This window comes from Lampris incognitus, chromosome 15 (assembly GCF_029633865.1).
Source record: "Lampris incognitus isolate fLamInc1 chromosome 15, fLamInc1.hap2, whole genome shotgun sequence".
Lineage (NCBI taxonomy): Eukaryota > Metazoa > Chordata > Actinopteri > Lampriformes > Lampridae > Lampris > Lampris incognitus.
Genome location: NC_079225.1, coordinates 4,041,148 through 4,061,595, shown reverse-complemented (window position 1 = coordinate 4,061,595; position 20,448 = coordinate 4,041,148). Strand labels below are relative to the sequence as shown.

Sequence of the window (20,448 nt, the reverse complement as noted above, 5' to 3'; positions counted from 1 at the left end):
CTTGAGGTATTCCATCTTGTGCCTAAATTTCATTCCTCTTCTCTCTAGTGCATACCTCCACCTCTCCAGGCTCTCCTCAACCTGCACCCTACTCTCACTACAGATCACAGCGTCCTCCACAAACATCATAGTCCATGGAGACTCCTGCCTGATCTTGTCCGTCAACCTGTCCATCACCATTGCAAACAAGAAAGGGCTCAGAGCTAATCCTTGACGTAATCCCACCTCCACCTTGAACCCATCCATCATTTCTACCGCACATCTCACCACTGTCGCACTGCCCTCATTCATATCCTGCACAACTCTTACATATGTCTCTGCCACTCCCGATTTCCTCATACAATACTACACTTCCTGATTCACTATCCCTACCCCATCCAACCTTCTCTCGACCCCTCTTTCATTTTCTTCATCCATCAGCCTCTCAAAGTACTCCTTCCACCATTTTAACACACTCTCCTCGCTTGTCAGCACATGTCCATCTCTATCCTTGATTGCCCTAACCTACTGCACATCTTTCTCAGCTTGGTCCCTCCGTCTAGCCAATCGGTACAAGTCCTTTTCTCCTTCCTAAGTATCCAACCTCTCATACAACTCACCATACACCTTTTCCTTTGCCACCTCTCTCTTCACTTTATGCCGTGTCTACTTGTACTCCTGTCTACTTTCTTCATCTCTCTGACTATTGCACTGCTTTGCCAACGTCTTCGTCTGTATACTTTGCTGCCTTCCTCATTAAACCACCAAGTGTCCATGTCTTCCTTCCTCTGTCCTGATGACACACCAAGTACCTTCCTAGCTGTCTCACTCACTATTTCTGCAGTGGTTGCCCAGCCATCTGACAACTCTTCACTACCACCCAGTGCCTGTTTTAACTCCTCCCTGAACTCCACACACCAGTCTTCTTTCTTCAACGTCCACCATTTGACCCTTGGCTCTGCCTTCACTCTCTTCCTCTTCTTGATCTCCAAAGTCATCCTACAGACCACTGTCACCACCTTACAGTCTCCAATCCCTTTAAAATCGCGCCTCCTACATAAAATATAGTCCACCTGTGTGCACTTTCCTCCACTCTTATACGTCACCCTGTGTTCCTCCCTCTTCTTGAAATATGTATTGACCACAGCCATTTCCATCCTTTTTATAAAATCCACCACCATCTGTCCTTCCACATTTTTCTCCTTGACATACCTGCCCATCATCTCCTCATTACCTCTCTTCCCTTCACCAACATGTCCATTGAAGTCCGCTCCAATCACCACTCTCTCCTCCTTGGATACCCTCTCCACCACTTCATCCAACTCACTCCAGAATTCTTCTTTCTCTTCCGTCTCACACCCAACGTGTGGGACATATGCACTAATAACATTCATCAATACACCTTCGATTTCCATGTTCATACTCATCACTCTGTCTGACACTCTCTTCACCTCCACCACACTCTTGACATACTCTTCCTTCAGAATTACCCTTACCCCATTTTTCTTCCTATCTTCACCATGGTAGAAGAGTTTGGACCCACCTCCAATGCTCCTGGCCTTACTCCCCTTCCACCTGGTCTCTTGCACACACAGTATGCAAGAGACCAGTACCTTTCTTCTTTCCATCATATCAGCCAGCTCTCTCCCTTTACCAGTCATAGTGCCAACATTCAAAGTTCTGACTCTCACCTCCACACTCCTACCCTTCCTCCTCTCCCGCTGCCTCTGGACATGCCTTCTCCCTCTCCTTCTCCTTTGCCCAACAGTAGCATAGTTTCCACAGGCACCCTGCTGGCCAACAGTAGCAGTTGTTGGTAACCTGGGCCTCGACCGATCCGGTATGGAAATATGATTTAAGATCCTCATATTTGATTTGGCAAAGGTTTTACACCGGGTGCCCTCCCTGATGCAACCTTCCCCATTAATCCAGGCTTGGGTGCACTGGGTTTTGCATTCTTAGTGGCTGGTGTAAATATTACCATACAAACACTTGTTAAACCCCGAGACAAACGACTTTGCCAAGCCAAGGTATCTCCTCAAGCTGTCATCAGGAGAAAGGAGCTTGCGCATCTCTGAAAAAGAGATGAGAGATAGCCTTCTTTTCCAAGCCTACAAGTGTAGACAAAATAAGACAAAGGAAAATAGAGAGTAGCAAAATTGTACATTTACTGGATTGTCTATGTTGAGTTTGTTAAGATTTCCACATGGCTATATGTAACTTATCTGTTGCTTAATTAATGTTGGTTGAGTTTGGTAAGATTTCCACATGGCTATACAGAACTTATCTGTTGGTTAATTAGTGTGGTTAATTAATGCATGTGTTTGTTGATGTGCACAAATTGAGTTTGTGAGAATGATCCAAATGTACCATCAATATATAGGCCCTTAATTTTTTTGAGTCCTCTTCCATAGGTTTATTGGTGTGAGAGAGCTGAGATAAACTGAAGACCAAAGTGCCTCCTATTTTGACCCCATATCCAAAAAGATTATCTAGTAACTATGGAGTCTGCACTGGAGTAAACTGATGGAAGGGAAACAGTTGAGGACAATATGGCAGAGAGGGAGGTAAAATTAAAGGATGCTTCCTCTATTGCAACCCATGCAGGAACCCAGTTGCTAAGTCCACAGTGACAATGAAACCCATGGCTATGAATGTTTGCTGACCAACACTTTGTGTTTTTGAAAGTTGGGAAGGACCACACCCCCACATGGTTTTGATTTTTGAAGAATAGTTTTGCTGCTGCAGAACTGCATACACAACTTTTGAGGCAGGTTTTGTGTGTACAAAACATTTATGCATGAAGCCCCTACAAATGGATTATATTCTTTTAATTATCTTTGACAGTTTTAAAACTTGCATGACAACCTTGGTTCTGTTATTTCTGTCTTCTCAAAGTAGAAAGCTAATGTCAGAGAGGTCTGTCCAATTACCTTTTGGCCTGCTCATCAGCATATTTGAATGGGTAGTTAGCAAGGGCAGCTTTGTAGCCTGTGTTTTTCACCATGTTGTTCCATGTCACCAGTCGCTGACCTATGGCTGTTCCTCGTGGCTCGAAACCCTCAGGGTCAAAAAGAAAGGGAGAGGCAAACGGGGATATTAATATAGTTTTACAGTTTATGGAGGGAGAATAATACTTATATGATATTAGTAAATTTATAGATTTTGTTCCAAAATTTACAATAAAACTATCTCAAAGTTCTCAATAGACTGGATACTAGAAAGTGGGAAAGAAAGAAAGAAAGAAAGAAAGAAAGAAAGAAAGAAAGAAAGAAAGAAGAAAGTTACTTTATTTTTGTCATTGTATGGTTACAACGAAATTTGTTCTCCGCATGTAACCCATCCTATTGTATAGGAGCAGTGGGCAACTGCAGAGCCCGGGGACCAACTCCACTTCTTTCCATTGCCTTGCTCAGGGGCATAGGCAGGAGTATTAACCCTAACATGCATGTCTTTTTGATGGTGGGAGGAAACCGGAGCACCCGAAGGAAACCCACACAGACACGGGGAGAACATGCAAACTCCACACAGAAAGGACCTGGGATGGCCAGGACCTTCTTGCTGCGTAAACATTTCAATATGCTACCTTATACAAAATACATGGATACACCATGCTGCAGTTACAACAGAGGAAGTGTCCTCCCCACTGTAAAGTCTGTCGAGCTCTACATGTGTGGCTGTGGTTAGTGTTGTGCTCAGTTTGACTATTTGTAGGCAAGCTAGTAAAACATATTTCTTGTTGGTCAATTTCAAAGAGCGTTAGGATGTTCCACCACCTCTAGACAAACATGAACATGACTCCCTGATTTAACAAATGAAGATTATACAGAGCTGTTTGACCAATTATAAGGCCAATGAAGTGTACGGGTAGAATGCACACTTGCAAATAAAACTCAAAGGAGAAAAAATCTAGTTATCCCCAGATTAGAAGTAATTAACATTGAATGTGACTTAAATTTTTTGATTTCTTTGGTGGCATCTTTTTTTTGTTTTTGCTCCTTCTACCCTACCCCCCCAAACAAAAAAAACAAAAACATAGCATCCAATAAGTATATCCAACCTCACAAAAAATGGTTGACATTTGGATATTTTCTTGATTATGGGATTCCCTGACTGTTCAGTTAGATGGGGATGTACTCACCAGCAGTGGATCGGAGAAATCAGGCAGGTCAGGTACCAGGATGCCCACCAGGGCACAGATCACAATGAGCACTGTGCACACACCCAACACCACCACTGGCCAATCAGCTATCAGCTCAGCATAGCTGGAGATGAGGAGACAACCCTGTTACTCATCATGTTGCTCACATGACAAGATATGTATTAAAATATTTTTTCATGAGTGGAATAAAAAGAATAATGTCAGTGCTCTCCAATCATTTGCTATTTAAGGGTATGAGAGAGTATGAACATTTTCCCACCAATACAATTGTATCGGCCTATTTTACCGATAATCATACCTTCAACCAGGGAACAAACAAGGAAATAATCAGGTGCAAAAAATGGAGGGTAGACCTGTAAACCTTTTTTCTATTTTCCCCCCTTTCCCCCCCCAAATTATACTTGGCCAATTACCCCACTCTTCGGAGCCATCCCGGTTGCTGCTCCACCCCTTCTGCTGATCCAGGGAGGGCTGCAGACTACCACGCCTCCTCCGATACATGTGGAGTCACCAGCCGCTTCTTTTCACCTGACAGTGAGGAGTTTCACCAGGGGGACGTAGCATGTGGGAGGATCACGCTATTCCCCTCAGTTCCCCCTCCCCCCTGAACAGGCACCCTGACCGACCAGAGGAGGCGCTAGTGCAGCGACCAGAACACATACCCACATCTGGCTTCCCACCCGCAGACACGGCCAATTGTGTCTGTAGGGACACCCGACCAAGCCAGAGGTAACACTGGGATTTGAAGCGGCGACCCCTGTGTTGGTAGGCAACGGAATAGACCACCACGCTACCTGGACGCCCAGACCTGTATACTTTTGAACCTTTATGAGATATGTGGTCAAGGCTAATCGTGCCATCAACCTCAGTGTAGCTCATAAGGTACATGTTAAAGCTCCATCTTAAAAGAGGAAATGTCTGGAGAAAACTGAAACTGACTTGTGTTTGGCAAACACGTGAAGTAAACTCATGAGAACCCCATTTATTTGCGTAGACCACTGCAAATCTTTATGTGGATTGTGTTTCACTTTGCAACTGAGAAGAGGCCCAGAAGAACTACATGGTACATGAGATTAGAATCTGGTTAAAAATGGTTCAGAGATAAGATAGGCAGAGAAGGGGCCAAGTAAGGATTAATTTGTTCAAATGATCAGTCACACTGGAGAGGTGTGTGAGAAGAAAATATGAAATACACCGAAAACATACTATACTTACTATACTATATACTAGTCTTTCCACTTTGTTGCAACATTTCAAACAAGTCAGCTGAGTACATTTCTACCAGTGTTTCCTTTTTGCATCAGTTTTATGTTCTCAGAGTTCTCTTCTACCCTTTATCTTCACATCTTTTCACATCTAACATGTTACTGCACTGTTGATATCTGGCTACATCAACCTGAAGCCATGGAAATACTTAGACTGAGACTGCTTTTATTTGTCATTGCCTTAAATGCATGTCTCATACATAATACATCAAATTTATATAATGTTAATTACAGTAATAATTAAGTACAATTTAATTCATTACAGTAAACACATTGACTAACTACATTAGTTTGGCCTGTTGAGGATGAGTACAGCAGAACTCATCACAGCCATATCAGACAAACAGATGAGACGCTCCAGTGTGTTTATGAAAACACAAGTGAGTCACACTGCTAGCTGACGACACACTGCTATGGGAAGACATAAAAAAGAGGGACAAACAAAGAGGAGGAGTAGAATGAAAAGCAAGAGAAAGAGGCGAGTTTTTGCAATCCAAGATTGTTAACAGAAAGTGTTTTTGACAGGTCTTACCTTTTTGGGAATCGAAAGGGCCTCGCGGGGCTGAGACGAGAAAAAGGGAAGATAGTTTTGGTATACATTTGGAAATCTAAGCAGTAAGCAACAGAAAAATGGATTCGTCCTTGGATCTGTGCTGGGAGGAGAAGTTTTTCACATGAGGTAATTTATTTTGTTCCAAATGTATTGAAAATGATATTTAAACGGACTTTGAAACTGACATGGCTGTCAGAAACATGTTTCAGTTACTGATCACATTACTCAAAGATAAGTCAGGAAAGTTTGTGTGTTCAATTACACATCAGCCACACACAAAGAAAGCCTCAGCTATAAAGACACACATGAAACAAGTATGTTAGAGCTGGACATGGGCTAAACATGTAAGACCAACATCAATCTAAACAAAACCAGATGGATTGTTTTCTTAAATTAGATTAAACCTGATAATACATAACAAACACACAGGAAGGTGAATCAGTTCATCTGGACACAACATTTACTGAGAGGAACATTTCATCATCATCTAAGTGACCTCTTCAGTTCCAGCTGACTGCAGGTATCCCCACCCTTATAAACAATACAGTGGCATAACAACTGAAAACAACAATTGGTTTCATATGCAAATTACCATGACCATTAACTAGAGTTACAATGGCTATGCGTACTATTCACAGAGGACTGGGGAACAGTTGCAATCACAGCATTTTAAGATGGTGACAGATGTACTCTCCCCCCCCCCCCCCTCCTCGGTTCAGGGATGGTCATTCCCTCTTCACATAGATGGCCTCTTTAACTCCCCATTCAAACCAGTGTTCCTCCTTATCAAGGATGTGCACATCCGATGGTGTAGACTGTGGAGTCCTGGTCTGTAGATGGTGTAGACTGTGGAGTCCTGGCCTGTAGATGGTGTAGACTGTGCATTTGGTAGCCAACAAACATAGATACTGTTTGGTAGCCAACACAGACATTAACTCATTAATCTTAATTTATAGATACTATTTGGTAGCCAACACACTCGTTAACAGTAAGTCACAATAAATTACCAATAATGGAGGTCAACTAAGTCGTTTTCATGCTGGCGTTTTGGAAATAGTTTTGGTGAGCCGTGTTGAGCTGAACTACAGTCTCTCAACCTATCTGGAATCTCATCAGTCTTGAAATTGAGGAGATTCCAGACAGGTTGATGTGATGAGTTATGTACAGTATGTATTCTCTCTCTACATGCTAAGTGCTCAGCTGATCTTCTGGATAGAATCCTTTGTTTGACATAGTTTGTTGGCTCCCAACAATCACCTGGTGGACTTACTAAGCTGACAAACATTACAGCAGATACATTATCAACCTTAAGTTGAGTGCGCAACGATGTAACAACATTATTTATTTCAGAAAACCCTCACTCACACTCTGCACTACAGACAGCAATGGTTTTAGCAGCTTGTTGAAGTCTGCGCAAACCCTGCTTCATTGGGATTTCTGGAAGCTCTTTATAATCCCTATAGCCCTGCTTTACACTGGAAAATCACATTTTAAAAAGATCACACAACTCTCTAACTTCCTTCTCCCCACAGAGCAGTGGTATATCCAATGGAGCACCAGTGCAGGTGGATGTTGGCCATGCTTTTGGCTCTAGTACATTAACTTTATCAAAGAGTAACATTTCATCCTATGTGAGTATCCCTGTTTTCATATTCTCTCACAAAGTGCCCCATAGTACTTTTGAGGATCAATCAGCTCCATTGAATGTTCCAGTTCTTACAGCCTCACAGGCAATGTGTAGCATGGACCAGGATTAACTGATTCAGCAATAAATACATCTATTTGGTGCTTTACCAGATTCATTGAACTGGATAAGCTGATGTCCCTTGACTGCAAGGTTTATGACAAGTCTTTTAGCTCCTCTAGAGCATCCAGCATGAGACCCATGTTCTTAATGAAAGCCTCTGAAACCAGTTTGTTGCTAGACCATCATACATGGATCTCTCACTAGAAGTTCGTGTCAAATCCTGGCTGGCTGTACAGAAGTGATTGTACAATGCACTGTACATTGTCCAAACTGCCTGTACTGTTCTGTATGACGAAGCCACCCACTTTACCCCCAAGACCCGACCTATCCTTCTCAAGTGAACACCTACTTCTGAGGCTGCAGCATCAAGTTCCCTCATGTTTTTTGGTGACTGATGGTAAAGACAGTATAGCTTATCTAAAAAAAAACTAGAGAAGTGATTTGTCTCTGTGCAAACTTTTACTGCATCCCCAACAGACAACTCCAACCTATGAATCAGACAATGCCAACCAATAAGTTCAGGAAACTTGCTTTCTAGCTTTGCATAGACCCCAGCCTTTCTGTCTAACACTACAGAAGCTCCATCTGAGCAAAACCCAACTAGACAGTCATTCAGAAAGGCATCATCACGACCATACTTTAGCAGGCAGTTCAGTAATGCATCAGTGATTCCTTCTGCATTCCCAGACTGTAGTTCTATAAGATCAAGGAAAAAGGTTAATGGCTCAGGGTCTTTTATTGATGCTCTGAGATAGACTATCAAGCATGACTTTTTGTTGAGAGTCATACTCTCAGCTATAAGCACAGTTACCTTTGGTCGACTAGATTTAATACTTGTCATTAATGCCTGCCTCATTTCTTTGGATATGAACTTCAGTTTCTGTACAGGTTACATTAGAGTGGGGCACTCTTCCCACATTTACCCCATTTGACTTCTGCAGGTCAAATCAGTCCTGGGTGATCTGTGTATGGTTGATATTTTTATTAATTTTTTTTGCTATACAGTATGCTGTTCTAAAAACCGTTTTAGTAGAAGAGAGACGCACTTCCTGTAACCTTAAGAAACTGGAATCTAACTCATTTTCTGCTCTTTTTGTGACGATCTCCTCTGCTAGCCTGTGGCTCTGGGAATCATTGTGTTCTTATATTTTCTTTCTTAATGACCTTTGTTGTTTTTCCCTTGTGTTACCATATGGAGAAATTTTACAATTTTGCCATTCACAAGAAAATGAGTATCTCTGGGACCCTGTTCTCTACACTCCAAGGGACACTGCATCTTTGCATGTCTTGCATCCCAATTCTTTATTACTAACCGTGAGGAATGGAAATGCTTTTTTGCAGTACTCTAATTGATTATTATTCCAACAGTCTGGTAGGTTTTACAAACCTGGTTTATCTGCAGCTGTGCTGCTCTGAGTCTGTGCTGTGATGTTGCTTTGAGTCTGTGCTGCTCTGAGTCTGTGCTGCTCTGCTGTTCTGGGGTTGTGCTGCTATGCTGCTCTGGGCTGTGTTGCTGTGCTGTTCTGGGGCTCTGCTGCTCTGGGGTTCTGCTGCTGTGCTGTTCTGGGGCTGTGCTGCTCTGGGGCTGTGCTGTGTGATATTCTTAAAAACAGGTGAGAAAAGAGGTAGTTTAACAGTATTAAATCAAGGGATATATGATGCTGCAGGGTTTACCTTGCTTGTGGTAGTAAAATGAATCACTGGATAACATGCTCCTGTAACCTGAAGAAACTCAAATCTAACTAATTTTCTGCTTTTTGTCACAATCTACTCTGCTAGCTTGTGGCTCTGGGAATCACTGTGTTTGTATAGTTTCTTTCTTAACGACCTAGGATGTTTTTACAAATACAAGAAAATGAGAATCTTTGGGATCCTGTTTTATACACTCCAAGGGACACTGCATCTTTGCATGTCTTGTATCCCATTTTTTTTTAATTACTATCTGTGAGGAATGGAAATGCTTTGTTAAAGTACTCTAATTGATTGTTCCAACAGTCTGGCAGGTTTTCCAAACCTGGGTTATCTGTGGCTGCTGTGCTGCTCTGGGGCTGTGCTGCTCTGCTGGCTTGAGTCTGTGCTGCTCTGCTGTTGTGCTGCTCTGGGGCTCTGCTATGTGATATTCTTAAAAACAGGAGAGAAAATAGGTAATTTAACTGTATTAAATCAAGGGGATACATGATGCTGCAGGATTTACCTAGCTTGTGGTAGATAAATTAATCCTTGGATAACATGCTGCAATGCTTCTGAGGCTGGCTGTTCTTAGATGGTTGAAGTTACCCCAGTTTGTTCGGTTTTACAGTTTCTCCACAGTTAGATAGTTTCAGTGGCGGGGAAGCTTATCACTTGCCTACCCAGGGGTAACTTTATCCAAGTATTAGCTTTGATAAAAATCTATCAGCTTCCTCCTCTTTTCTCCATCCTTTCCCCTCTTCTCCATCTCAATTCTGTGCATTTAAAATACAACTTAGTACAGCAGTCTACTGTTACATGTCACATGTGCATTAAACTTTTCTCTCACTCAGTATGCCAATCTGACTGTCAGCTTTTTTTTTTATCATCCCCTCCTCCCTCGCTGAATTGCGCAGGTAAATTAGAGTGGTAACAAAAGAACGAGGTTTCAACTGAAAGCTAACTTAGCTTTCTGTGTAGCTAACTAGCTAGCTAGCTGTTTTCCTCTCCACACAAATCCATTTTGCTCCCAATAAACCTGCGGAACCAACTAGACAGTTGGCTAAAGTTAGCTGCAGCTAACTACCATACATTTATTTTGCTAAGTTACCTCACTCAGTCGAGTGCCCACTAGCAACAATAGCTAATATTAGCTGTCTGGCTAAAGTTATATTTTTCTCTCCACACCGTCACATGACCCTGCCCACAAATCCCTTTATGTACTGCTCCCCAGCAACCCCCGACATGAAAATGTGTTAAATAAAGAATGGAAAAAAATATTATGTATTGCTCCCCAGCAGACAGCTATTTTTTGCTTGTTATTAGTCAACAGACATATTTTTTGCTATAGTATTGGAACTGTCTGGATGCTAGATCTAGCTAGCAAGTTAAATAACCTATCATTTACCTCAGTCAGTGCACGGTCATTTGCTCTACTCTGTTGCTCGCTTCTGGATTCTGAGCACACTGTGGTGCGCTTGTTGCTTGACGGTCCCCACAGATCGCGCGCTGACACGAGACACGACGAACCAATGATGATGCAGCTTGAGTTTACACTGCAGATGTCAGTGTGGTCCATTATTCATCAACACCAGAGCACTCTCTATACGGCGCTGGGTATAGCCGAACCAACGACATTACTTTAGACTTATTATGAGGCGATCAATATTCTTTTTAATTTAACAATTACAATATATTTCTATCATGATCCAAGGTGCCAGAGCTGAGATCCGCTTGGTTTCAATGTTGATCCTAGGTGTCAAATCTCAGATCCGGCCCAATTCAACCCCAGCTGTTGTATCTTCCTTAGAGTATTGTCCAACTTATACTGCTAGGTCTACCACATAAATCAGTCGGGAGACGGATTCGAAATGTGGCGTCATGACAGCCGGTAGTTCTATTATACAACTATCACATGACACTCCAAGTCGCCTGTAATATCAATACCCTGGTCCGCCTATAGTTGGAAGCAACGGACCAGGTATAATCACAATATATACCATCTCCTCCCCACTTAATGAACATGTGGTATTCTGTCCTACGTGTTTGTGTCCATGTATAAACAGGCCGACAGACAGCCAACATGAAGAATCCCAAAGAAATACAGAGTCCCGGTCCAAGTTGAGGAACTTTACTGAAGAATTTTGAGAATTCAACCTTTCTTTTTGTAAAAAGACGAACCCAGCCACTGAGGATGCACAAGCCAGTGCACCCTTAGTGCCGGTCCCAAGCCCAGACAAATGGGGAGGGTTGCATCAGGAAAGGCATCCGGCGTAAAATCTTTGCCAAATCAAATATGCGGATCATAAATAAGACTTACATACCGGATCGGTCGAGGCCCGGGTTACCAACGACCACCACCGGTACTGTTAACCAGCAGGGTGTCGGTGGAGACTATGCTACTGTTGGGCGAAGGAGAAGGAGAGGGGGAAAGCATGTCCAGAGGCAGCTAGAGAGGAGGAAGAGTAGGCATGTGGAGGTGAGAGTTGGAACTTTGAATGTTGGCACTATGACTGGTAAAGGGAGAGAGCTGGCTGACATGATGGAAAGAAGAAAGGTAGGCATACTGTGTGTGCAAGAGACCAGGTGGAAGGGGAGTAAGGCCAGGAGTATCGGAGGTGGGTTCAAACTCTTCTACCATGGTGTGAATGGGAGGAGTAATGGGGTAGGGGTAATTCTGAAGGAAGGGTATGTCAAGAGCATGCTGGAGGTGAAGAGAGTGTCAGACAGAGTGATGAGTATGAAGCTGGAAATTGAAGGTTTATTGCTGAATGTTATCAGCGCATATACCCCGCAAGTTGGGTGTGAGATGGATGAAAAAGAAGAATTCTGGAGTGAGTTGGACGACATGGTGGAGAGGGTACCCAAGGAGGAGAGAGTGGTGATTGGAGCGGACTTCAATGGACATGTTGGTGAAGGGAACAGAGGTGATGAGGAGGTGATGGGAAGGTATGGAGTCAAGAAGAGAAATGTGGAAGGACAGATGGTGGTCGATTTTGCGAAAAGGATGGAAATGGCTGTGGTGAATACATATTTCAAGAAGAGGGAGGAACACAGGGTGACGTACAAGAGTGGAGGAAAGTGCACACAGGTGGACTATATCTTATGTAGAAGGCGCCATCTAAAAGGGATTGGAGACTGCAAGGTGGTGACAGGGGAGAACGTAGCTAGGCAGCATCGGATGGTGGTCTGTAGGATGACTTTGGAGACCAAGAAGAGGAAGCGAGTGAAGACACAGCCGAAGATCAAATGGTGGAAGTTGAAGAAGGAAGACTGTTGTGTGGAGTTCAGGCAGGAGTTAAGATAGGCACTGGGTGGTAGTGAAGAGTTGCCAGATGGCTGGACAACCACTGCAGAAATAGTGAGGGAGACAGCTAGGAAGGTGCTTGGTGTGTCATCAGGACAGAGGAAGGAAGACAAGGAGACTTGGTGGTGGAATGAGGAAGTACAGCAAATTATACAGAGGAAAAGGTTGGCAAAGAAGAAGTGAGATAGTAAGAGAGATGAAGAAAGTAGACAGGAGTACAAGGAGATGCAGCGTAAAGCAAAGAGAGAGGTGGCAAAGGCAAAGGAAAAGGCGTATGGTGAGTTGTATGACAGATTAGACGTTAAGGAAGGAGAAAAGGACTTGTACCGATTGGCTAGACAGAGGGACCAAGCTGCAAAGGATGTGCAGCAAGTTAGGGCGATCAAGAATAGAGATGGAAATGTGCTGACAAGCGAGGAGAGTGTGCTAAGAAGGTGGAAGGAATACTTTGAGGGGCTGATGAATGAAGAAAATGAGAAGAGAGAGAAGGTTGGATGATGTAGGGATAGTGAATCAGGAAGTTCAGCGGATTAGCAAGGAGGAAGTGAGGGCAGCTATGAAGAGGATGAAGAGTGGAAAGGCAGTTGGTCCTGATGACATACCTGTGGAGGCATGGAGATGTTTAGGAGAGATGGCAGTGGAGTTTTTAACTAGATTGTTTAACACAATCCTGGAAAGTGAGAGGATGCCTGAGGAGTGGAGAAGAAGCATACTGGTACCGATTTTCAAGAACAAGGGCGATGTGCAGAACTGTAACAACTACAGAGGTATAAAGTTGATCAGCCACAGCATTAACATTTGGGAAAGAGTAATAGAAGCTAGGTTAAGAGGAGAGGTGATGATCAGCGAGCAGCAGTATGGTTTCATGCCACGAAAGAGCACCACAGATGCGATGTTTGCTTTGAGAATGTTGATTGAGAAGTATAGAGAAGGCCATAAAGAGTTGCATTGTGTCTTCGTAGTTTTAGAGAAAGCTTATGACAGAGTGCCGAGAGAGGAGGTGTGGTATTGTATGAGGAAGTCAGGAGTTGCAGAGAAGTATGTAGGAGTGGTGCAGGATACGTATGAGGGAAGTGTGACAATGGTGAGGTGTGCGGTTGGAATGACAGATGGGTTCAAGGTGGAGGTGGGATTACATCAAGGATCGGCTCTGAGCCCTTTCTTGTTTGCAATGGTGATGGACAGGTTGACGGACAAGATCAGGCAGGAGTCTCCATGGACGATGATGTTCGCGGATGACAATTGTGATCTGTAGCGAGAGTACGGTGCAGGTTGAGGAGAGCCCGGAGAGGTGGAGGTATGCACTGGAGAGAAGAGGAATGAAAGTCAGTAGGACCAAGACGGAATACCTATGCATGAATGAGAGAGAGGACAGTGGAATGGTCAGGATGCAAGGAGTGGAGGTGACAAAGGCATTTGAGTTTAAATACTTGGGGTCAACTGTCCAAAGTAACGGGGAGTGCAGTAGAGAGGTGAAAAAGAGAGTGCAGGCAGGTTGGAGTGGGTGGAGAAGTGTGTCAGGAGTGATTTGCGACAGAAGGGTATCAGCAAGAGTTAAAGGGAAAGTTTACAAGATGGTTGTGAGACCAGCTATGTTACATGGTTTGGAGACAGTGGCACTGACGAAAAGACAGGAGGCGGAGCTGGAGGTGGCAGAGTTGAAGATGCTAAGATTTTCACTGGGAGTAACGAAGAAGGACAGGATTAGGAACGATCATATTAGAGGGACTGCTCAGGTTGGACGGTTTGGAGACAAAGCAAGAGAGGCAAGATTGAGATGGCTTGGACATGTGTGGAGGAGAGATGCTGAGTATATTGGGAGAAGGATGCTGAATATGGAGCTGCCAGGGAAGAGGAGAAGAGGAAGGCCAAAGAGGAGGTTTATGGATGTGGTGAGGGAAGACATGCAGGTGGCTGGTGTGACAGAGGAAGACGCAGAAGACAGGAAGAAATGGAAACGGATGATCCGCTGTGACGCCCCCTAACGGGAACAGCCGAAAGTAGTAGTAGTAGTTTTTGTAAAAAGATGATGCTCTCCAAGGCACAAACATACGTAGATAGAAGCAATAAACACAGGAGCTGGGCAAACATATGAAACTCCGCATGGAAAGCTGGACTGTACTGTTACCATGACTATCAGGCAGCAAACTATTTCCTGAATTAAAGTCACGTGAGGAAGGCTAGAGGGAGCAAATAAACTTCAAAATAAAAGTACTCTTCTCACATTCTAATAAAGTAACGTCACATGTGGCATCACTAATATCAGAACACCTGGAACCAAGTAAGCCACTATCATGACATGTAAACACTATGTTGTCCATGTTAACTAAAATGTCGCAAATCCCTGGAATCAAAACTGTTCAATTACAAATAACAATAAGAATTAACAGTCCCCCTTACTCCCAATGACAAGCAACAATATTCCTTTCTTTTTTTTTTTAACTAAGGAAATGAGGTGTACTACTCAAACCCTGCCATAACCCTGGGGATTATTCTGCCCCATTCTTCAGGGTGTGGCTACTATAAATCTAGGCGTTTAGGAGACCGCCGTTCTCTCTGGGGATACCGGCGGTTAGCACCAGCCTCTGGCGGACCTATAAGGGGTGCAACAGGGACAGACAGTATGGAGCATGACGACAGTTCTGTCTCTGAAACTGCTGAAGAGGTGGGCCCAGAAGAAGCAGGTTCTGTGTGACCTGGTGCATTCTGGGTGAGTGTGGGTTGGGCTGCGTTGTCCTGCTCATATTGCTCAGCACAGACCACTGGCAGTGGTGGTTTGGTGTTCCCAGACGCTGTTGCTGCAGCAAGCAGTTGGTCTGTGTGTCTCCCCCAGATGGTGTCCTCAGTGGTCCGGACTGTATAGGACACAGGCCCTGTCTGTGCCAGGACGGTGGCTGGCACCCATTCTGGTCCAGTGTTATAGTTGCGTGCCAATACACTGTCACCTGGGAAGAAAATCCTTTCTTTTGCTTTATGTTGGCGTTGTTGAACCTGAATTTGTTGTTTCAGGTGAACAGTCTCTTTGGTCACTGGTGGTTTTAGGAGGTCGAGGTTGGTGCGGATCTGTCTCTTCATGAGCAGTACCACAGGAGCAGCTCTTGTGGTTGCATGGTGCACATTTCTGTAAGACAGCAGGAAGCTGTTCAGCCTCTGGTAGAGAGAGCCTTGGCCCTAAGAAGCCTTCAAAGCTGTTTCATGCTCTGAACAAATCTCTGCTAATCCATTAGTAGATGGGTGATAGGGAGCAGAGCAGATGTGTTGCACTCCATCTACCTCGAGGAATCGCTTGAACTCTTGTGAGACAAATTGGGGCCCATTATCACTCACCAGCTGTTCTGAGAAGTCAAACCGACTGAAAATTTCCCCAAGTTTCTCGATGGTTTTCTCAGCTGTTGTTTATCTCATTATGGCCACTTCCAGCCACTTGCTGTGAGCATCAACTGCCATCAGAAACATCCTCTCCTCGAACGGGCCAGCAAAATCAATGTGGGCATGCTGCCACGGTCCCTCTGGCCATTCCCACGGGTGGAGGGGGGCTGGCTGTGGCATGCCGTGCACCCGCTGACAAGATGGACATGTTCTTGCAGTCTCTTCTATTTGCCCATCCAGTCCAGGCCACCAGAAGTAGCTCCTGGTGAGTTCTTTCATGCAGACCATTCCACCGTGGCCTGCATGTAGCTGCTGTAGCAGCCTTTTTCACAGCGTGGGTGGAATAATCACTCTGCGTCCCCATATGAGACATCCTGCCTGCACAAAGAGATAATTTCTTCTTGCTAGGTACGGTTTTAGCTCTGGAAGGTTCCCACTCCTTCCGCTGATCACAACATCTATCAGTTGGGACAGCACAGGGTCATTTTGGGTGTGTCGTTTCACTTGAGTAGAAGTGATGGGAGCCCCCTCCACTTGCCTAAAGTAGAAAATGCCAGCCTGCTGTGGCTCACCATGGTCAACCGGCAGGGGCAGCCTAGAGGGGCTGTTGGCATTTGCATGCAGCTCCGACTTGCGGTATTTGATGTCGTAGTCGTGGGCGGACAACAATAAAGCCCATCTTTGCATTTTGTTTGCGCAAAGGCAGCCTCACACTGTTCAGTCCACTTCCATGCCTTGCCATGGCACAGCAGCTGGTGAAGCGGTCGCAGCAGAGAAGAGAGGCTCGGTATGAATTTCCCATAGTAGTTTAGGAGCCCAAGATAAGAGCGTAGTTGACTCACATTTTGAGGCGTCGGTGCTTCCACGATTTGATTTTGGATGGAGCTTTGTGTAAGCCCTCTGAGTCTATTACAGGACCCAAATACTCTACTGCAGACTGAAAAAACTCACACTTTGATGTGCGGACCCTGAGCCCATATTCTTCCAGCTGATGCAGTGTGGCGTCCAGATTTTCCAGGTGCTCTTGCACTGTCTTTCCCGGTGACCAGTATGTCGTCCAAGTAGCATTGGATGCCAGCCAAGCTGCTCAGTATCTGGTCCATCTCACGCTGAAAGAGAGCCGGGGCCGACGTTATTCCAAAGGGTAGCTTGCAGTATTTGTAGAGGCCCTTGTGAGTGACTATTGTGAGCAGCTCTCTCAACTTCTCATCGACTTGCATCTGGAGGTAGGCTTGTGTGAGGTCAATTTTGCTGAATTTTTGTCCCAGCCAATCCAGTGAAAAGCTCCTCAATGTGGGGGAGTGGATATTGTTCAGCCTCAAGTACTGGGTTTATGGTGACTTTGAAGTCGCCGCAGATTCTCACCAAATTATCTTTTTTTATAACTGGCATGATTGGAGTGGCCCAGTCACTCTGACTGACAGGCTCCAGCACCCCCCTCTTGACCAAGGATTCCAGCTCTGCTTCACCTTTTGGCTTTGTTGGGTAGGGAACTGGTCTGGCTTTCATGAACCTTGGTTTGCTATCTGGCTAAATGTTCAGTTTAGCTGTTACGTCTTTCATCATTCCCAGTTCCTCCTTGAACACATCTGCATGTTTGTTCAGAACCGTTGTCAGACATTTTTCACCTTTGCACACCATCTGAATTGTAGGCCAGTCCAGTGTGAGCTCCTCCTGCCACGACCGACACAGCAGAGATGGAAAGTTCCCTTTGACTACATACAATGGCAGTTTAGCTGTCTGGCCATTCACCAGGACTATGATATTGACGACACCTTTTGTTCACACTGACTCGCTGGTGTATGTTTTCAGTTTGAGGCTGGTTGGTTGTAATGGAAGGTGTTGCAAGGTTTCCCTGTAAACAGCATACGACATGATGGAGATGGCTGCGCCAGTGTCAATTTCCATGTGCACTGGTTTCCCCTCCAGCAGTGGAGTTTCCCAATATCCATCTGGACATCCCTGCACTGATAGTACATACACCGATGCCTCATTTGATGAGCTGCTGAGCTCAACGGTGGTGTGGTTTGGTTCCACAATGTGTACAGACTGTCTCTTTTTGAATTTGGGCATTGGCTTTTTGTTTACTTGCCTTGGGTTTCTGTCAGCTCCCTTACTTCTGCAAGCGTGTTCCAGGTGCCCCTTTTTTCACACTTCCTGCAATCTACGTCCTTACTCCAACATTCAGCTGCAAAATGTCCTGTTTTGTCGCATCAGTAACATTTTTCGTGAGCCCCCTTGGCCTCGGTGGAGACTCGGTGTAGTTTACCACTTGCACCGAGGTGCTGAGCCTCCCTGGCAGCTAGCTCCATTGACACAGCAATCTCGACAGCTTTATTCAATGTGACTGAACATTCAGTTAGCAGATGTTTCTGAGTAGCCTCACTCCTCAGCCCGCACACAAGTCTGTCTCTTATGGTGTCATTCAGCACATCATTGAATTCACATTGCTATGCTAGCCTCCTCAGTGCAGCCACAAACACTGTTACACTCTCCCCTTCCTCTTGGTTTCTTTTATGGAAACGAAAACGTTCTGCAATTACCAGTGGCTTGGGTGAGAAATGGGCCGTCAACGTAGCCACTATGCTAGCATAGCTTTTAGTCCCAGGCTTGGCTGGCTGGACCAGGCAACGCAGCAGACCAAAAGTTTTCGGTGCCATTACACTCAAGAACGTTGGCACAATCTTCTCATCTGCAATCCCATTTGCTTGAACAAAGTATTCAAAACGTTCTGTGTAGGAGCTCCACTGCTCAGTATTTTCATCAAAGGGGCCAATGCTCCCACTCATTCCCGCCATTTACGCCTCGTTAGCTGATTTTTCACAAGTATCTTACCTCTGCCGACACTGCAGTCTTTGACGGTGAAGCTAACTTGCTAATCTGCTAGCTTCCAGCTTTCACAGCAAGTCTGGCTCAGAATCTTCAAAACGAGCGGAGAAACACACGCGGATGTCGAACAAGATCCTCGTCGCCACTTTGTTGTATCTTCCTTAGAGTGTTGCCCAACTTATACTGCTAGGTTTACGACACAAATCAGTCGGGAGACGGATTCGACATTTGCCGTCATGACAGCCCAGCCGGAAGTTTTATTGTACAACAAATGTCACATGACACTCCAAGTCACCCGTAATATAAATACCCTGGTCCGCCTATAGGTGGTAGCAACGGACCAGGTATATTCACAATATATAACATATGCTAGTATATTGCTCATAAAACAAGCTGTTTTGGTCAGTCCAAGCATGCCTGAGCATGCACTCAGTGTAGGTGCTATGTAAATGGTATCTTAGGCATTCCTGGGCATGCTTAGTCAGGTTAGATGCTGGCAGACAGGCTATAAAAACTGCTCACATTTACAGATGCTGTTTGGACGCATGTTGATGCACATGTTCTTCAGGCAACAGCACAGTGAGTATACTTAACAACAGGATTTATTGTCTTCAGGAAGATTTAATACAGCAGAAATGTCTTGTCAGTGTTGCAACTGCTGCAGTGTGTCCTGTTACACCTGTGGTGAGCTTAAGGCTCAAAGACGCACGATGACTGCACTTAAGAAAGCCTGTGAGCTCTACTTCGGATGTAAAATTGGTGACCAAGAGAAACCCTGGGCTCCTCACATTTGTTGTGCAACATGTGCAGTCAGCCTAAGAGCTTGGCTCAGAGGTTCTTGGAAGTCAATGCCATTTGCAGTTCCAATGATATGGCAAAAACAGAAGGATCACATGATGGACTGTTACTTCTGTCTGACTAATGTATCTGGCTTCTCTACAAAAAATAATAAATCTACTGACTACCCCAATCTGCCTTCAGCCATGAGACCAGTGCCACATGATGACAGTTTGCCAGTACTGAAACCACCAGAGACATGGAGCCTAGATGAGGAAGCCCTCTTACCCCTTCCTGAGTCACCGGATGGTTTGCCAGAACTTCCTTGAGGCCGACCGAAAGTCCTCTTCCACAGCCTTGCTTAACTCCCCCCACACCCGAGTTTTTGCTTCCGTGCTGATGAAGCCACAGCTCTTCTGGCCTCCCGGTACATGTTTGCTGCTTCAGGAGACCCCTGGGCCAAACAAGCCCGAAAGGCCTCCTTCTTCAGCCTGATGGCTTCCCTCACTGCCGGAGTCCACCAGAGGGTTCTTAGGTTGCCACCTCGACAGGCACCGATGACCTTATGACCACAGCTCCTACCTGCTGCATCTGTAATAGAGGCTTTGAACATGGCCCAGTCAGACTCCATGTCCCCAGCCTCCCTCGGGATACAGGAGAACCTCTTCCGGAGGTGGGAGTTGAAGACCTCATGGACAGGGGCCTCTGCCAGACATTCCTAGACCACCCTCACTACACGTTTGGGTTTGCCAGGTCTGTACGGTAGCCTTCCCTGCCATCTGATCCAACTCA

General features: G+C 45.0%; 1 protein-coding gene across 2 annotated transcripts in view; it reads right to left on the bottom strand.

Moving 5' to 3' along the window:
- disp1 (dispatched homolog 1 (Drosophila)) overlaps window positions 1-20,448 on the bottom strand; it is a 112,499-nt gene that overhangs the window by 30,782 nt on the left and 61,269 nt on the right. Inside the window, exons 3-5 of one of the 2 annotated variants that reach the window (XM_056294486.1) lie at window positions 5,939-5,968; window positions 4,121-4,244; window positions 2,913-3,040 (exon numbers count right to left, since the gene is read on the bottom strand). In XM_056294486.1, the coding sequence (XP_056150461.1) occupies window positions 2,913-3,040; window positions 4,121-4,244; window positions 5,939-5,968 (282 nt within the window). Of the gene's footprint in view, window positions 1-2,912; window positions 3,051-4,120; window positions 4,245-5,938; window positions 5,969-20,448 lie in introns of those variants that run through there. The other variant, XM_056294487.1, reaches the window with a different exon arrangement.